The sequence below is a fragment of the Thamnophis elegans genome, chromosome 4 (genome assembly GCF_009769535.1).
Source record: "Thamnophis elegans isolate rThaEle1 chromosome 4, rThaEle1.pri, whole genome shotgun sequence".
Classification (NCBI taxonomy): domain Eukaryota; kingdom Metazoa; phylum Chordata; class Lepidosauria; order Squamata; family Colubridae; genus Thamnophis; species Thamnophis elegans.
In genome coordinates this window covers 22,732,862-22,751,961 of record NC_045544.1, presented here as the reverse complement: position 1 = coordinate 22,751,961, position 19,100 = coordinate 22,732,862, and the positions used below count along the sequence as shown (strand labels likewise).

At 34.6% G+C, this 19,100-nt stretch overlaps 1 protein-coding gene across 1 annotated transcript in view; it reads left to right on the top strand.

Annotated features, from left to right (window-relative positions):
* LOC116507238 (ephrin type-A receptor 7-like) overlaps positions 1 to 18,603 on the top strand; it is a 47,595-nt gene extending 28,992 nt beyond the window's left edge. Inside the window, exons 4-5 of the mRNA XM_032215250.1 lie at positions 17,174 to 17,329; positions 18,125 to 18,603. Of these exons, the coding sequence (XP_032071141.1) occupies positions 17,174 to 17,329; positions 18,125 to 18,603 (635 nt within the window). The remainder of the gene's footprint in view (positions 1 to 17,173; positions 17,330 to 18,124) is intronic.
* The last annotated feature ends 497 nt before the right edge of the window (positions 18,604 to 19,100 follow it).

Genomic DNA, 19,100 nt, shown 5'->3' with positions numbered 1-19,100 from the left:
TCTGAGTTTACTGCTAATTGCAGCTCTCCTCAATTAATACCTGAAGCATATTTCAAAAAGAAATATATTTCAGTTTCTAGAAAATGAACACCTTGCTACTTTCTGTATCTGAAAATGAGATCAAGAGATTTTGGTTCAATATCTACAGTCACATATGAATTTAAATGATAGGCTATGTTGCGATTATTTATTTATTCATGAAAAAAGTAATGACATGCACTTAAGAAACTCTGGGCAGTATACAGTACAACACAGATATAAAAGAAATACCCAACAAGAATGATGATGCTCCTTATTAAATCATCATCATAAGAAGGTAGAGCAGATAATAAGAATACCTGATGATAGTTAAGACCAGGGGAAGTTGAAGAAAGAGAGAGAGGGACTAATTCTGACCTCATAAGTCCAAGCCTTAAGAACAAAGGCATACAAAGCCAGAATTGGGAAGACTGAATAGACAACAAATATGGCCTCAAAAAAAAGCTGAAGAAACAATGGACACATAGCTGCTGCAAGAAGATCCCACATGCTGCTTACAAACAACAGTGTGACAAAGTAGCAACAAAAAAATATCGCTTGCAAGCAAGAAGTGGATGGGAAAATGGAACAGATAAAGAACAGATACTCTACATGGGGCTGCCCCTGAAAAGTGTTCGGAGACTACAGTTGGTTCAGAATGCAGCCGCGCAAGCGATATCAGGTGTACCTAGATACACCCATGTTACACCTATCCTCCGCGAGCTGCACTGGCTTCCCATCGGTCTCCGAATGCGCTTCAAGGTGCTGGTCATTACCTTTAAAGCCCTATATGGCCTAGGACCTGGATATCTGAGAGACTGCCTCCTGCCACATACCTCCCAACGGCCGATAAGATCTCACAGACTGGGCCTTCTCCGGGTGCCGTTGACCGGACAATGCTGGCTGGCAACCCCTCGGGGGAGGGCCTTCTCTGTAGCTGCTCCGGCCTTGTGGAACGACCTTCCCGTAGAGATACGGACCCTTCCCACTCTCTCGGCCTTCCGAAAAGCTACTAAGACCTGGCTATTCCGGCAGGCCTGGGGCTGTTGACTTCATGAACGGGGTCCAGCCCCACCAAGTTTGAGTGTATGGTGTGTTATTTTAAACTTGTTGTCTTTTCCCTATTTTTTAACTTTTTATCTTTTAATCTTGTTCTTGTAAGCCGCCCGGAGTCCTACGGGATTGGGCGGCATTTAAATTTATTAAATTACAATTACAATTAAAAAAATCAAGATGAAGATGCTAAAGTATTGTACTCTGGGAATTAGAATTCAAACAGACAAACACCTACCACATAACATCACAAACTTAACATTGATTGATGAGAAAAGCAAAAAAGTCTAGATAGTGGATATTACAGAACCTGGAGATAGCAGACTAGAAGAGAGAGAACTGGAGAAAAATCATAAAATGTGAAGATCTGCAAGTAGGAATAGAATGACTGTGGCAAAAGAAATTACCAATAGTAATAGATGCCTTGGGTGTCATCCAAAAGTATTTAGAATACCATTTGTATACGATCAACCTTGACCAAATCATCAATGGTAAATTACAAACAACAGCTTTGTTTTGAAAATGTTGTTATATCCTGCAACAATACCTTTAACACCATCATACAGCAACATCTCCCTAGCCCAGGGAAGGACTCTATAAGTGGATAAAAATGTCAATCCAACCTAAACATCTGGTTGAATATGCAGTGAGTCATAATAAATGTGTAAGGTGAAAAAAGGCCTTTAATATCTATATAACCCATGAATGACAATGACAGAGAGAAGAAAATGGTAGAAATGCACATGAGCTATTTTAGACTACAGAAACATGAGGTATTAAGCTAGTAAGAGAAAGAGGAGATTTTAACACATTTTTAAAAATGTTCTTGCATGCCAAGCCAAAGTACTAATCACAAAGTACAAGATTAATGAAAACAAGTCAAGACTATTTTATTGGCAGAGCTTTCAAGAGAATTTTATGCAGTTTGGAAAAGTGTTTCGTTTTATTCATTTTGGGAATAGACAATGGTCTTCTTTATTTGTTTTCTTTATCTGTAATCAAAAAGAGGACACTGAATACATGAAGGCTCTGTATCACTAAAAGAATAGTAGACAAAATATATAAAAGTTCTGGTCCTGACCCAACTTCTTACTAATTCTGGAGCTGCCACCTTCCTGTGTACATCTGCATAGTAATTTTGGATTTTCACTCATTTATTGTGCTGCAGTTAATAGCCCTGCAATCCTAGAAGAAAGGTGTAGCTATTTTAATGAGTTGCAGACAAATTTTGTGAGTGCGCTTTTAAGCACTTTTTTTGCCTGTGAACCCAAAATGCTGAACTGTCTTCCACCCATTATTTTCTCTTACACATAAAAACCCTATAAACCCATATCATACAATTTCACATCGTATGCTACCCCTGTTTACTTTTGACATAAATAGCACCTGAAAAGGGAGAAAAACTCCAGAAGGAAAAAAAAAGTTACAGAAAACACTGCTAGGAAAGAGAACAAACTGAATGAAGATGAGAGGAGGGAAAGAGATTGTTGTACAGGTTAAAAAGTGCCTTCTTAGGCTTCAAAGAAAGGGTTAAACTCATCAAGCAAACAGCTCTTAGTAGTTAGTAGAGGTATCAATAGCCATTGGTATCTCTTCCTCAGTAACATCTTTTGGTCTTACAAAGTGATCTGCTCACCTTATAGTTTAACTCCTTATCAACCTATATACTTAAACTGATTTTTTTTGTCATGCTTCCTAACCCCCCCCCCCAAAAAAAGGAGGGCTAGAAGCGATATTTCTTATCGCTTCTTATTCTTGACATTAAAAAGAACATACAAAGTTTCTAATGTGTACTGTATGTCTGAAAGTTAAAAACATTCCTGATGCTGCAGAAAAGTAACCCATTTAAAACTCATTAAAAATACATTGTATGTTTATTCTCACTACGATGTGTTAATAACACTTTGAGCTATTAGTGAGTATCTGTTGTGCCTTTGCAATAAGCTATATTGCTAGGTCAGCATGCATGTTACTATCTTGTGATAAATGACTGGTATTAACATACTAGGGCATAAATAGATTAAAAATAGCTTAGGATATCAGCTTTTTATTGTATATTTCAGCTATTTCTTCCTTTTGCTAAAATTATGAGTCAAGCATTAAATAATTTATGACTTCACATTTACAAATAGGATTACATTGTATTGATCTCATTGCAGTGTGGACTATTAATATGGAGATACAATATTCATCATCACTTTAAGTTTGCTGTTTATATGGGTATGAAATAGTGACATAGCTGAAAGACAGATTTCCGTTACGTAGATTTGACACAAGCAGAGGAAGCTCTGTGTGGAATGGGGGGGGGGGGGGTTAGCCATAAATTTCACCTCAGTTTATTTAATTTCACATCTATTTTCAAATAGTTTTTTTACACACTCATTTCAGATAAAGTACAAAATGTTAATGTTACTAATGGAATACATGTTAAAGTGTAAGAATAAACTATTGAGCAAGTAGTACTGTTGGGAAAAGTTGCAAAATATTTTAATTGATAACTGAATACAAAACATCTTTAGGCATTTTCAGATTACAGTTAATAGTCTTTCAAGCATATTGTTTCTTTAGCATGGTGAAAAATTAATACTTCCTTCATATATTAGGATATTTGGAGGAAGGATCAGATTCTTGTAACTTCCAAAATAAATGGGTAAATGTTTATATTTATCAATTTATCCATTTATTTAAAATACATGTATCAAAAAAGGGGAATGAGGTAGAGGGGAGTATAAATAAAAGTGTTCAAAGCTCATTCTGATTTCAAAGTATCTGAAATTCAAAAAAAAATTCCCCAAATTATGTTAACCACATTTATTGCATTTATACTTCGTTTAATAAATATGAATTTTAATTATGCTAGTTTTGTTTTCAAAGGTATATTAGTAGTATGAAACACAAGATATATAGGAAAAGTAGTTTTTATCTTGATGAAATACCTAGCTTCTCTAATATAGATAAAATGTGCAAGTTGTTACTTCTCTTTAATTATATTTTTATTCCATTTTAAAATTTTAATTTGCATTCTATTTTTCAATTTTGATATTAAAGTTTATATATTATAAGCAATATTCATATAATTCATTCCATAAATAAAGTTCTGATAATAAACTATAAGCCTAAATCCTTATTTCATTTCATGATGATTTACATACTTTTTTCTTTTTTGTTTTGAGAGGGGGAGTAAATAAATCTGCTAAAATTAACTGCTGCTTATTTCCACACAGGCTAAGGTAATATTGAGTGTCTCTAACATAAAGTTAATATGTTGGAGGTTCTCATTTATACAATCGGAATGGAAAAAATATCTCAGGATACCTGCCTGGTCTTTCTTTTTAACCTCTAAATAAAACTCAGGGTTTTTTTTTTGAAAAGGCAGTGGTGAGTTAGGGCTAAAGAGACATGGTAAATGCAGTCAATCATTATTGAAATGCAAGTCAAATAATCTGGCAACAGGTAAATTCTTTCATTTTCTCAATTTTATTATTATCTCCCCTATTTTCACAATCCTGATCCATAGGAGTAGCTATTTCTATTTAATGTAATGTAATGTATATTCTATGATAAGAGTATTCCTAGTTTTTTGCTCTATTGGCTGTAAAATAATTTAAGTTAAAACAATTAAACACAGAGTCACTTTGTACAATGGTATTTTTTCCAAGATGTTTAAAAAGTTGTGTTTAAAGTTTTGTTAGCATGTTTATTACTTGTTAATAAAGTCTACGTGTTTTAGGATTGAGGCAATTATGTTTAAAGATGCTCTGTTAAAAGGGGTTTTGGTTTCTATGATGTTTTAGTTTTAGTTGTGGAGAAAATAGGAGGCAAGAGTATTATCTGTGCTTAGTATTTTGAGTTGAGTACGTGAGTGTGTCTTTGTGTGTCCCCTGTTCTCTGTGTTGTTTGATTCCATCCAACTATCCTTTCATTCTTCCATCCATTCATCCAAGAAAAAAGATACAATGTATCTCTTTTACTGTTATTTGGTGTATTTAATTTATAAATTCATAAAATTGAAATAAATTGTGATGCCAGTGTCAGGGTTCCATGGTTGACAGCCAGAAGAAGATTGTGACAAGGTAAAAATTAAAAGCAGTGAATAAACTTTATTCCTCATCTTTTTACGTATGTTTAAAAATGGAGAAAAAGTTCAGAGAGAATTTTATGTGGGAGGAATGTCAAAGCCAGCAATTTTTTTTAAACAAAAAAGTCAAGATTTTATATTTCTGTCATTAGCAAACTATTTAAATTGTTAAAGAAATCATTATATGCATTGTCTAATTTTCCATGTCAAGTTTTCAAGACATGAACAATGCATAGTGATTTTAGTAGCACATTAATAAGCTAATCCTTTTTTTTATAGCTGAAGTGTTTTTCTAAAGAAATAGAAATAAATTAATCCAAAAAGAGTCTAACTTTTTTTTTTATGCTGCAGAAACTGAAGAATTTTTGAATAAAACAGCTCCTTTACCATTGCATGTATGGCTGAACTTGTTGCTAGTTAGAAAAGTATGTCAGTATTTGAGGAGGACAGGGAATTTAAAAGAAATTCATCTTCAGTTTAACTTAACTTTAACCCTAACCCTAAATTTGATGCTGGGTTTGGTAAGTTTTGCAATACAAAGTCCTTGAATTACAACAGTTCATTTAGTGACTATTAAAAGTTACAAAGCCACTGAAAAAAGTGAGTGATGACTGTTTTTCACACCATGGCAGCATCTCCATGGTCACATGATCAAAATTGAGATGCTTGACAACTGACTTACAGTTATGATGGTTAACAGTGTGATCTTTTTGCAACCGCCTGATAAGCAAAATCAATGGAGAAGCCACTTAATAAACATGTTACTAATTTAACAACTGTTAAGTGATTCAGTCAACAACTGTGGCAAGAAATTTCGTAAAATGGAGCAAAAAGGTTGTAAAATGGAGCAAAATTCACCGAACAACTCATGCTTAGCAACAGAAATTTTGGACTCAGCTATGGTCATAAGTCGAGGAATACTTATATCTGTTTAGTCTTAGTAGTTGTGATTTCAATCTATCACTTATTTTTTGGCTGAAGTGTAAATACTGAAATCCTACTGTATAAAAAATATTTATAAAAGGTGATCCTATAAAATACTATTTAACTATTAACACAAGATGCTTTCATATCTTCATCAAACCTCGTGGTTCTTTTAGGAATTAAAATATCTAATGGTACAAAACATTTAGAGAAATAAGGTTCTATTTACTTATGTGTGTTTTACAAAATGAGTGGGAGATTTCTTTTTCACAGTTTCTGACTCTTACAATTGGAATTTATTTTATTTCAGGCATTACCCAAATTCTAGTACTGAATATAATACTGTTGTGTTATTTATAATAAGGAATAAATTAGGCTTTTTTAAGAGTAGAGGAAAGACCAAAACTTAACAGTAATGCAAATGGCCAGCAATCAAATAAACATGGAACAGCATCCCTGAAGTCTATTGAATAACTTTGAAATGTTTTAGAAGTTTTTATTGAACAAAGAAGAAAATGCTGATTTGTGAGAAAATCTTTTTTTATTTCACATATCGAGATTTATAGGTATAATAAAAAACCTGAAGCAGAACGATTCTTGTGATAATTAGGGCTTGCTGAGATTCTGTTTTTCATGCTTTCAGTTGAGGCTGAGACTGTGAAATATCTAGCTTTATAAATTGCTATAAGAGTATGATATAGAAAAGAATTTGTACTGGTTATTTCAATTTTCTTTATATAACTTTATATAAATTTTAAGACAGGAGTCCAGAATTTGAAAGAACTGAGACATTTTTTCTTGCTAGTATTAACTAAAAGCAGTAAAGCCATCTTTCCCCCCTAATTTTATAAAATAATATTTTGTAATAATTTGAATATTTATATCTGTGTTTATATATGTGAATGCCATTATACATAAATACTTTATCTAAACTATTAAGCATTGGCATAAATTGATTATTTAATGCTGCTTTTCCTTTTCACTCTGCCCATCTTTGTGGAATTTTGGAAAATGAATATGTGAAGGCAAACAAAAGATCTAAAAATGGGCTAGCCTACACACGCACATACACACACAAAATCCTTAATGCTTCCTTAATAAGTGATAACCAATGCATCTTTCTGCTATCTTCTTCTTCCCTCTCACAAAATCCAAAATAAAACATATGCATTCCATATAATTGCTTCCCCGTACAGATAAACTTAGAGCCACTTCTAGTAAAGAGATAGGAAGTAATTACAGAAACTATATTTTGCTTTGAACTAATTGATCTTGCTTAGCTATCATATTCCTACATTTAAAATAAAATTTAATGGATCAGCTGTTGCTGGCTGATATGTAAGCCAAGTCATTTGTTTTTCTGAAAAACACTATGTAGATTAGTACATAGTTTACTGGATAGATATGTATGTATGTATGTATGTATGTATGTATGTATGCATGTATGTCTTATGTATGTGTGTGTATGTATGTATGTATTTACCGGTCCTGTTTCCTTGCACTGTCTCTGAAGATGATTTATTTATATTGCAGTTCTCTTGAATGACAGATGCCATATTAGCGCTTAATGGCACAGGTGAACAGTAGTTATTAGATGAGATATTGAGAACATCATTTGATAGAGCATGAACTGAAGCTACATGACCTTTTTGGTGCAGAATCTGTTCCTAGATTGTTTTTAATCTGTCTGGATTAAGTGCCGACGTTGTAATCCCTTAAATGCAGTATTTGTGATATGTAGTATTCATGTTTATTTTTGTTAAGTATAAATATAAATTATTTTCATGTAGCAAAATAATTGAAATTATGATCTCACAGTTTTTGCTGCCTATCAGTAATCCACAGACATTGTAAAATAGAACAGTGATTTAATTTAGTAGATTAATTTTACTTTTCATGGTATGCATGTTCCACTGAAAATAGGCATAGATTGATAAAATATTCTACAATTCTTTCTTGGATTCTTCGATATATATGTGTGCCTTTTCCCATATCCAATCAATTTTACAAATTTTACAATTTTTATTGGATTATCTGTCTTTCCTTCATCCATACACATTATTCATTATTAAGAATATTTATGAAACACATCAGAAACTGTCATCAAGCAACAGTGCCCATAGGTATCTGATAATTTGCAATGCTCTTTGTAAAATAATCTGGATTATAAGAAACCTGAATATCAGAAATGCAGTCTTTGAAATATGGTCAATAATTAACAGAATATTGCTGAATCTAAAAACAAATCAATGTTATAGAACTAAAAGCTAGAAAATTTAATTTTCTAAAAATTTAAAAAAATTAAAGGTTTTTTTTTTTTTTTTTAGTAAAATGATTAAAGTAAAAACACTGAAAACATTTAACAATTCTGTCTACAGCTGGTCATTCTCTCCTGTGTTGGTGATCTCAGTCGGCTGCATCCGGTTCAGCCCGGATCAGGCGAACCGGTAGTAGTGGCTCCACCCACCCGCCCCAATGCTTTTGAGCATGTCTCTGTGGCTGCTCCGACCCTCTGGAACGAACTCCCCGTGGAGGTTCGTACCCTCACCACCCTCCAGGCCTTCCGCATAGCCCTTAAAACCTGGCTGTTCCGACAGGCCTGGGGCTAAAGATCTGCTGCCCCTATCTCGAATAGTATGATTGTTGTGCTTTTTTAACTATGTATAGTTTTGTGTTCTTGTTAAACTGTTTGTATCCCCCCTTCCCTTTTTGAGTTGTGAGCCGCCCTGAGTCCCCTTAGGGAAAAGGGCGGCATATAAATGAAATAAAACTCAAACTCAAACTCAAACTCACGCATGCGAGCGTGCCCGAACCGGTAGTAAAATATTGGCAATCCATCACTGGTGTATACCCCTGTGTCTATGTAGCAAAATTTTGCCACAAAATAACATATACAGTATGCGAACTATAAGTTATATTAAATTCCTCAGGGTAACCAGGGAACTTATTTAATAATGATTGGAATAACCATCCTTTCAGAGCAAAAAAACACAAACATGTTCCGCCTGATTTACAGGGTCACTGCATCTTGAATACTGGTTTTTGGTTTTTTTTGAGCCTGATAGAAAGGAGAGTGTTAAAGCAAGCACGGGTTAAAAAAAGCATTTCTGTAATTGGAATAAGTATGAGAATACAAATATTTTGGAGGTGGTGAGCCTCTATTGCCCCCAGTGACCAGGGAATCTTTGTAATACAGCTCAGTTCATATTGCAACTCTTTGTCTCCAATCTGTCAGCAAATTAATTCATTGGCCTTAGCCAAACCCTAATTGAGCAGAAACTCAGGAGACAGACCAATTAGGCTTATTGTACTCATCACATGCATCCACTTTCTAGTTTTACATTTATCCCTTTTAATTAGGAAAACCAACCCATTTGGAGGGGCTGATTTTAACCATATAAGTAGAATTAATTGCCAATTCCTTGCCTCCATCTTGGTGAACCTTGACCAGCTTGTATGCTGTACCGGGCACACATCTGGGTGACATAAGTGGGAATTTTCAGAAACCCAGACTGCAATTTATCAAAACTAAAATCAGATCCCATCTATGTTAATGTTGCATAACATAGCTGGGCAGCAGCTATGTTTTGTATTGAATAATTTAATAGCAGCTAGGATAAAGCATCTTCATTGGCTTCAGTGGTTCAGTGCTGTATTAAAATAGCAGCTACACTGTTAAAGGTCATATTGGAAGCATAAATTAGAATAGGCTAATAGACTATAATTCAGCCACTCTATCCGGCTCGGGCGAACCAGTAGCAGTGCGGTGGGAGGCTATGCCTACCCACCCAGACATAATCATGTTCTGTTTTTGATGCTTTGCACTTGCGCGGAAGGTCCTGCCCATATGCGGAGATGGCGCATGTGCTCACATTTGCAAACTGATAGCGAAGGTAAGTTGTTTTTACCCCTGATTTAAAGCCATTCCTTTAGTGACTGTTTGAAGTTACAATGACACTGAAAAAAGTACTTATAACCATCCTTAAAATTATGACCATCAGAGCTTCCCTATAGTCATGTGTTCAGAATTTGGGTGCTTTGCAACCAGCATGCATTTATGATTATTGCAGTGCCCTGGGGTCATGTGATTGCTGTTTGCAATCTTCCTAACCAGCTTCTGACAAACCAAGTCAATGACTTCATGATTTACTTAACAACTGTGGGAAAAAGTGTCATTAATTTGGACATGACTAACTCAAGGACCATTTTGCTCAGCAGCAGAAATTCTGGTCCCAATTGTAGTTGTAAGAACTACCTGTATTTAAGAATAGCCTGTGAGGATAAAATGGACCACACTTTTGAATACATCTTCCTTATCCATCACACTGGTATGATCACCTGGTAGCCTACTTTCCTTTTCTATTCTATGGCTGTTGTATAAAATAACTGTATTTCCAAAGTCTCTTATAAGAGCTGCAGTGGTGCAGTGGTTAGAATGCAGTACTGCAGGCTACTTCTGCTGACTGCCTGCTGCCTGCAATTTGGCAGTTCGAATCATCAGGCTCAAGGTTGACTCAGCCTTCCATCCTTCTGAGATCAGTAAAATGAGGACCCAGATTGTTGGGGGCAATATGCTGACTCTGTAAACCACTTAGAGAGGACTGTAAAGCACTGTAAAGTGGTATATAAGTCTAAGTGCTTTTGCTATTACTCTATGAAGTTCTTTGATAAACAGATTTAGATAAGTTAGGTTGTTATTAAAGCATTATTTCCTTTCTTATCTTTTGTTCATCTTTCTCTGTATCCCGTTTCCTCCCTGGTTTTTCTTGCCTTTTGTTCCATGTCACCAGTTAACTGTTTTGATATTTTGCTCAAAGTTGTTGCTAGCTAACCTAAGTGGCTTGTGTGCTTTCTCTTATCTCAGGAGATAACAACTTGCAAATACCCCACTTTCAATATAAATATCCTTTCTATTTTTTATTTTTACCAACAATGAAAGGAAACCTTTTCTCTCCCTGGTCACATTATTACCTTCTGACTCTCATTGGATATGACACGTAGTTTGAGGAGCAGAAAATACGGGTAGTCCATGACTTAAAACAGTTCACTTAGTGATTGTTCCAAATTGTAACAGCACTGAAAAAAGTTACTTATGACCCTTTTCACACTTATGACTATTGCAGGATCCCCATGGTCACATGATCAAAATTTGGACACTTGGCAATATTTTTGATGGCTGCCATGTCCCAAAGTCATATGATCACTTTTTATCAACTGACAAGCAAAGTCAATGAGGAAGCCAGAATCACTTAACAATTGAATTCTTAGGGAATGTGGCAAGAAAAATAATAAATATGACAAAATTAAAATGTCTCACTTAGCAACAGCAATTTTGGGCTCAATTGGCATAAGTCAAGGACTACTTGTACTCGTTGTTACCATATACCCATTTTCACTTATATGAATACAGAAATATCAATCTCTTGATCTCATTTTCTGGATCCAGATTGGAACTAGATAGTTGGAACCCAACTATGAATGCTAAACAATCCATAAGTATTGATACATCATGATGAATTTGCCTTCCCACCACTGATTGAATGCAACAAGTGTGTTGCTTCCATTACCTAATAAACTTTGTATTTTCTTACAATCCTGACATCCGTTGTTCATTATATCTCCAGGATCTTCCCATGACTGATATTGCCCTTCATAGTCATAGTTTGTCCGTCCCCACCAACAATTAAGCAATCCGATTTTGAGTATAGTCTGATTCAGTTAGAATATGACATGGTTAGTCTTGGGGCAGTTCTATCAAAGCATTTGAAATACTGTTACATGAAAAGCAACAGAATGTATACATTTCATACAGAACATAAATACATTGCAAGTTATTTTTTAATTAAATATGCTTGCTTTTCAAACAAAACATTGGATGCAATCGATTAGCTATTCTAACAATAAAAAAATGGAAGAATTATAAAAAAAATGGTCCAGGGTACATTGCGTGTGTGTGTTTGTATGCATTTGTTTATGTGTATGTAGGGCAATGTAATAAATAGTATAATAAGCAGACTGGTGAATAGCTAAAGCTTCTGAACAATTCTGTCTTATCTTTTCCTTGATTTTTCAGTGGGTTGGTGTGTTCAAGTCACCAAAATTCAACTGGAAGCAGCTTCAGTAGAGAAGATACTGACTAGAAATAAGTGAGATCTTCCCATGTGTGCTTTGCAAACACAATCTAAACTACACTTTCCATCCATTCAATAAATCTACCTCCAATTGTTCTATTTTAACTAATTTTTGATTGTAACATTATTATTATTATTTTTAAAAAATAAGCTATTTTTTATTGGTTAATAGGACTATATATCTTTAGTTCCTTCTGGAATGGTAATCAAGAACATATATGAGCCTATTCAAGCAGCCAAAATGTTTCTAGGATTATAGAACTGCTCCAAAAGCTGCTCTCAGAAATCTCTATGAAGCTCCTTCACTTTTTAAAAGTTATTATTTAAATAATGTGGTTTTGTTCATGTACATGCTGCTGACAGATACAATTAGGAACAGTTTCTAAGGCTGCTAATGACACAGTTATTGAAAAATGATGCTTTCTTTCTGAATTTGCATAGGCTATTACCTAAAATGGGGAAATCTAAATGTCTGATAGTGATTATAATTTTATTTTTATCAAAATGGAATGTAGAACCCTGTAACATTAGAACCCTGTGAACATTTGTTAAGCACCTTAATCATATGCTAAAATGTTTTATGAATACATTGCAAAGTTTAGGGCTTCATTGTTTTTAAAAACAAGACATTGCATTTTTTTTTTGTTATTTATACAGGAGCCTTTCTCCAACATAAAAAGTTTTGTTTTCACACAAATCACCAATACATTTTCTTTCAGGATGTTCTAACCTGCTAGGTAGGCCTTGTTTAACTATGAAAGTAAACCAAATGTAAACCTTGTTCCACCTGGACTCCATCTGTGATTCTCTTGTCTTCACAATCTGTCATCTGTTTTTCCTCTGTGAGTGCTTTTTCATTTCAGAAGGGTGCTTTTGCCATGTCCCCCTCCCCCAAAGTTATACTTAGTGGTAAGTGACATTGCCAAATCCTCAAGTTCAGCCAGGCAGATTTGACAAACTATCAGCTGAGCTGAGACCCTACACTGATGATCAGGGTATGCAATTAATAGAGACAGCTTCATTTCACAGTGCTGTGACTCTTGCTTTACTACTTGGAATCTCACAGTTATGGATTTCTGTTAGTAGCTCCTCCAAGAAAAAATTTCCAGCAAATAAACCTGTCACACAGATAACATTTTTTTTAACTCAACCATGAAGAATCTCCTTCTGTTCAAGTTTGATTTAACCTCTGTCCTATGGTACTATAGAGTTATTTCATCCCAGAATGTCTTTAAACACGCTCATTCTCTCTCCCCCTCCCTCTCTCCCTCCTCCTCTCTCTCTTTCCACCCACACACATATTCACTCTTTCCCATACAAACTACTATTATGTTTTTTAAATGATTTTTTTTCATAGTTTTACATTTATACTTGGTTCTTAACATTTTTGTTAAAGGACTAATATAAGTTATTTTCCCGATATGTAAATAACCTTTGACACAAGTTTCGACACTGGTGCAGTTGCCTTTCAAACCCATTACTAGCCAGACCTATTCAAACATATTGCAACAAAGTCTTTTAAAATATCATTTTACTTTAGTGTTTTCCATATTTGGTGATTTATATCAGATGTCAACATTTCACAATTTAGCTCTATTATTTTCAATAGTATATACACTTTGTTTAATCTTTTAGGAATCACTTTTGAGTTCATTTATTTGTTCACTTTGTGTACCGTGAAATACTGCTATTTCAATTTCCCCCAAATTTTGTGTTTGCGTTTGGGGGGGGAGTTCCATCTTGACTAATAGATTTCCATTTAGGTATAGAATTAAGCTATGACTGTCCAGATTCCAAAATCAGATGTATCTTATATATAATATTTCACTGTCCCACTTTATGCTGAATGGCATATGGAACTATTAGCACCTATCATTAGCGTCTTCACTTGTTTTCAGGAACAGGAGATTGTATACATACTATTTACACATGTATTGAATTTAAATGGACTCTCACCTGTATTGCATGTCTGGATAGCTGACAATACTTAAAAACAGATTAAAAGCAATATAACAAAATTATAAGTAAATTATATAGCAATCAGGAAAAATAACCAAGTAAGAACAAGTAATAATGACTTGAAATAGGTGATAGAACCAAAATACATACATTACCACAGTATTATTCATGATCAGCCCATCAGTTTCTCTAAAACTGATGACAAAATATCTGCAATTGACAATGGCTCATAGAAGCCATTCACTACCCATGAAATGTAGACAATTGTAACATAAGCTATTTTAATGCATATTTCCTACATGTATAAACAACTGTTTCGCATTGGTTTATAAAAAATGATAATGTTAAGAATTGAGTTTGATGACCCAGTCTTAAGCAAGCAAACACATTCTTGATTTAACTGAATTTATGCTAACCTCAACTGTTTCAGAATAGACATGATTTGAATTAGTAAACAAATTTCCCCCCCCCTCCAGTTTTGTTTCTGAGCTCCTCTTATATTAAAAGTGCTGGGAAATGTTAAGGTCTTTTCTTCCTGGCTTAAGATTCTGATGGTTTTGTGAATGGCAGCTGGTATGAGATATAATCTGACTTCTCATTTATCCTCCCCTTCTGCTCTTTTCATTCCTTGACTGGCATATTTTGAACAATAGACCATTTTGCAGACAAGGTTCTGGTGTCCTAAGTGCTTTCTCTTAGTAGATGTGACTTAACATTTATTTTCATTCTAAGCTTTTCACTCATCATGTCTTTAAATTAAAATTGCGTTGTTAATCTGCTTACTTAGAAGCAAGAACCAGTGAATGTAATAGACCTTCTGAATTGACATCTATAGGATTGTGCTGCCAATTTAATTTAGTTATGCCATAGACTTTTGTGAGCTGTTTGCCATAGTGGAGATTTGCATATATATTAACTTTGTCATCACTTGATGATTTGAATGTACCTATGTCGATTTGATGTGTTTGCGCAAAAAGGTAATAGTCAGTAAAATTGACTGGATATGGGAAACACCCACAGAGAGTGGGGGGATGGGAATAATGAAAGAATTGATGTATTAAACTATGATATTTACAAGTCATCATTTTAAAATGCAAAACCTTTTTCAGGAAGAGACATTTCTCTATTGGGTAAACAATAGTGAATGAGTCAATTTTGATAGACATTATGAATATATATGACAGTTCCAGTATTATTCTCTGGAAAGAGAAAAACATATCTGAGAAATACTTGGCAGGTGATAGCAAATATTTTGCTAGTGTGCAGCCAGAAGATAGTTCTATTTGAAAATTTCATTCACACTATTGCTGAAGAACCATTAAAAGTTCTATGCATACTTTTGCATTCAGTGTAACTTTTTGATGGAAGCACACATAGCTTTTAAACCCTATTGTCATTTCAAAGACGTATATGGAGGATTGTTTAGTTGAAATTATTAGTGTGACTGATTCTCGTGGATTTTTGGGTCTTTTTTCTGCACTGTCCAGTAAAATATGTCTTCCATACCAATTTAGCTTAGAGATCTAGGTTGTGTAATAGTTATGCTGATTTCTTATGTGTTGTGTGTTGTAATGATTTTCTTTACTGTTGTTAGCTTTCCAGAGACATGAATTTGAGATAAGTGAATGTATAAGGTGAATGAATGGACAAATTGATAGATGGATGGATGAATGAATGAAACATTTTATAGTGAGGTGGTTATTGTATAATAGCTAGTCATATTTCCTGAAGCTTGGCACATATCCCACATCAGACCTACAAACACATAATTGTATATTAAATGCCACAAAAAGCATACTGTTATCCTTGTACCGTTGTAGTGATAGCAACTACAGTTGTAGTGATAGTGACTACTACAAGAAGCTAAAAACTGGCATGGCCAATGCTTTTTTCTTGCACTTGCCTCCTAATTTGAAAATAATTGTTTTGTTGATGGCCTGTTTTAACAGATTAAGCTTAAGCATGAATCCATTACTTTGATAACTTAGTTGGCCATTAATATTGTTATGAGGGACACATATTTAAAATAATACATGGTTGTTTTATTCTCTATGAACAAAGAGCTGCTCTGAACCCTCTACCTGGAGTATTGCTTAAGTAACAGTCTCAGTGGATTTGTCTTTTGTGCATGCATATACAGTACATGCCCAGAATACTGGGAAAGATTCCTCCTAGCAGCCAGCCTGAGTTTTCCAAAGACTGTTCACTTGCAGCGTGTCCCTCCAAATATTTTCACAGTAGTTGCTTATTATTGTTGATTTTTTTCTGCCAACTGAACAAACTGCAGGTGATTCTAAAATAAATATTTATTTTACTATGGGAGAAGGGATGAGACTCGCATCTCAGAAGATAAGATCATTGCTAGCATAAAGATAATATGTAAAGAATGGTTACAGGAATACAATCTTTTTTGAAAAATATTTCTGTGCTTATGGAATTGTGAAGAGTTGATATTAAAATTCATGTCATCTCAGGTTGGATATAAGCTAATAGAAAATGCTGAAAAATTTCATATTCTGCTTTTGAAAATTGCATAAGGTCTTCAAGTATAATATTTTGGAAATCCTCACAACAGATGTGTGAAACAACCAGAATTAATAATCTATATTATATGGAAACAGGTTTTTGATGACAGAAAAACGTATTGTTTATCCAGAGTCGTGCGACTGGATATAAATTTATTAAATAAAACAAATTCATTTAACTCAACAAGTTCATTTAGAAACTGGCTTTAGAACAAGTAAACCTATAAATCTGGGCTGCAAAAGTCTGAATGAACACTGGATGATAAGAAAGTGATATAGAAAGTCCTACCATTTTAAGGCCATCTTTTGGAATCCAGATTTTTGCAGCCTGGTAGCCCTAAAATAATAGAATTCCAGTTTCAGACAAAAATGTGAATGTCTTCATTAAGAGCATATATCATATGTTTTCTCTGTACCTGATACTGAGGTGTGTTTAAAAGAAGTTATATTTAAAATGATATCTGTTTTGTTTCCTTCTTTCTTAGCCTGTGGACGTGGATTCTATAAGTCATCTTCACAAGATTTGCAGTGCTCCCGCTGCCCAATGCACAGTTTTTCAGACAGGGAAGGATCTTCGCGATGTGATTGTGAAGACAGCTATTACAGAGCACCTACTGACCCACCATATGTTGCATGCACAAGTGAGTTATTCTTGAGTTGCTTCCTATTGCTTAGCCAATCACAATCATTGATTTCCCATTCTCCCATTTAGTTCTGGTTAGGACACAAAGCAACTGTAGAAGCATTTTCAAATGTGTTTTGCAAAATAGCAAAAGGGGGAGAAAGTTAGAAAGAAACAATGTAGAATCCAATAAATTTAACGGCTGCATTTTTCAGCATAACCTGAAGCAGACGCTGAATAAACACATAACTGAAAGAAGGAGAATATGATTCTCATAGATATTTTCAGCATGATATATCTAAGGTGGCACAACATCAAATTAAGAATTTCTGAGAAGAAAAATAAGCCATTGGTGGCTCAATTAATGAATATTTGCAGACCTCTCAAAAAGGAAACTGTACCCCATGTTTTTGTAAATCACATTACAGAAGATTTTTTTTTTAAAGTACTTACATTTATTCCAACTTAAGCATTTTGAAAGGAGCAAATTCATTTTGAGGAACTCTCATTGAGTCAGCTTCAGAGGCACATTAACTTACCCTTTAATTTCAGACAAGAAAAGCTGCAAAAGGCCTGCAGTAAATACATAGAAAGTGCCTTGCCTTTGTTTCCTTAGTGGAAAATATATATGGCTTCTTGTCAATTGAATTCAAGTAGGAATTTTCGGTAGTGTGTGGTAGATAAAATGAAAAGTTTAAAGCCTGGTGAGCTTTAGCTTGGGTAATTAAAACAGAGCTAAATTTTCCCTGCTGATTTTTCTTTCAATCTCTGTCCCCCTCCCCCAATCCCTGTTTTGTGTTTGTATTTAACAAAGGGCCGCCATCTGCACCACAGAACCTTATTTTCAATATTAACCAAACTACTGTGAGTTTGGAGTGGAGCCCTCCTGCTGATAACGGAGGAAGAAATGACGTGACCTACAGGGTATTATGCAAGAGGTGCAGCTGGGAACAGGGTGAATGTGTTCCCTGTGGGAGCAATGTTGGATATATGCCCCAGCAAACTGGATTAGTAGACAACTATGTCACCGTCATGGACCTGTTGGCTCATGCTAACTATACTTTTGAAGTTGAAGCTTTAAATGGTGTCTCCGACTTAAGCCGTTCCCAGAGGCTTTTTGCAGCTGTTACCGTTACCACTGGTCAAGCAGGTAAGTCGTCATATTTTACAGCACGTAGAACAAAGAGAACTATATTGTTAACAACTGAAAGGAGGCTTATAGGCTCACTGCACAAAAATGCATCCATCTCTACATCACCAGTAGCATGTTATTGGTGTGATCTGTTTGCATAGATAGCTTTATGTCAGAGTATTTGGGTTTCTGATGGCCTGAAGTTGTCAAATTCTGAATGGTTGCCAGCCTGAATTTTGATGCATATAGACTGGCTTACTAGTTAGGCTAGCTTACTAGTTAGCAAAGAGACAACAACTAGGCTTGCCAAAGGCATCACCAAAATCCCTTTAGGCATTTTGATCAATGACTAAATCAATTCAGATAAATTAGACATCTCTTTCTTTCCGCTGTGTGGAATAAGATAGAACTGTTAGCTTTATATAAACGATGTAATAGCTGAATACTTTGCAGCTCCATTAATTGAAATAGATAAGTTATAGGTTTGCTTAAATTTGCTTCAGTGGGGCTTTGAGGTGCTTAATGTTGGTTGAATTGTCCCTTGTGAGTTTAAATTATTTTTGCATGTGTTCTTAATTTATTATGGAATGTCTAAAACAGAGACAACATGATTTACTAATGCTTTCACTGTTCAATCAAGAAACCATGTGCCCTTTTT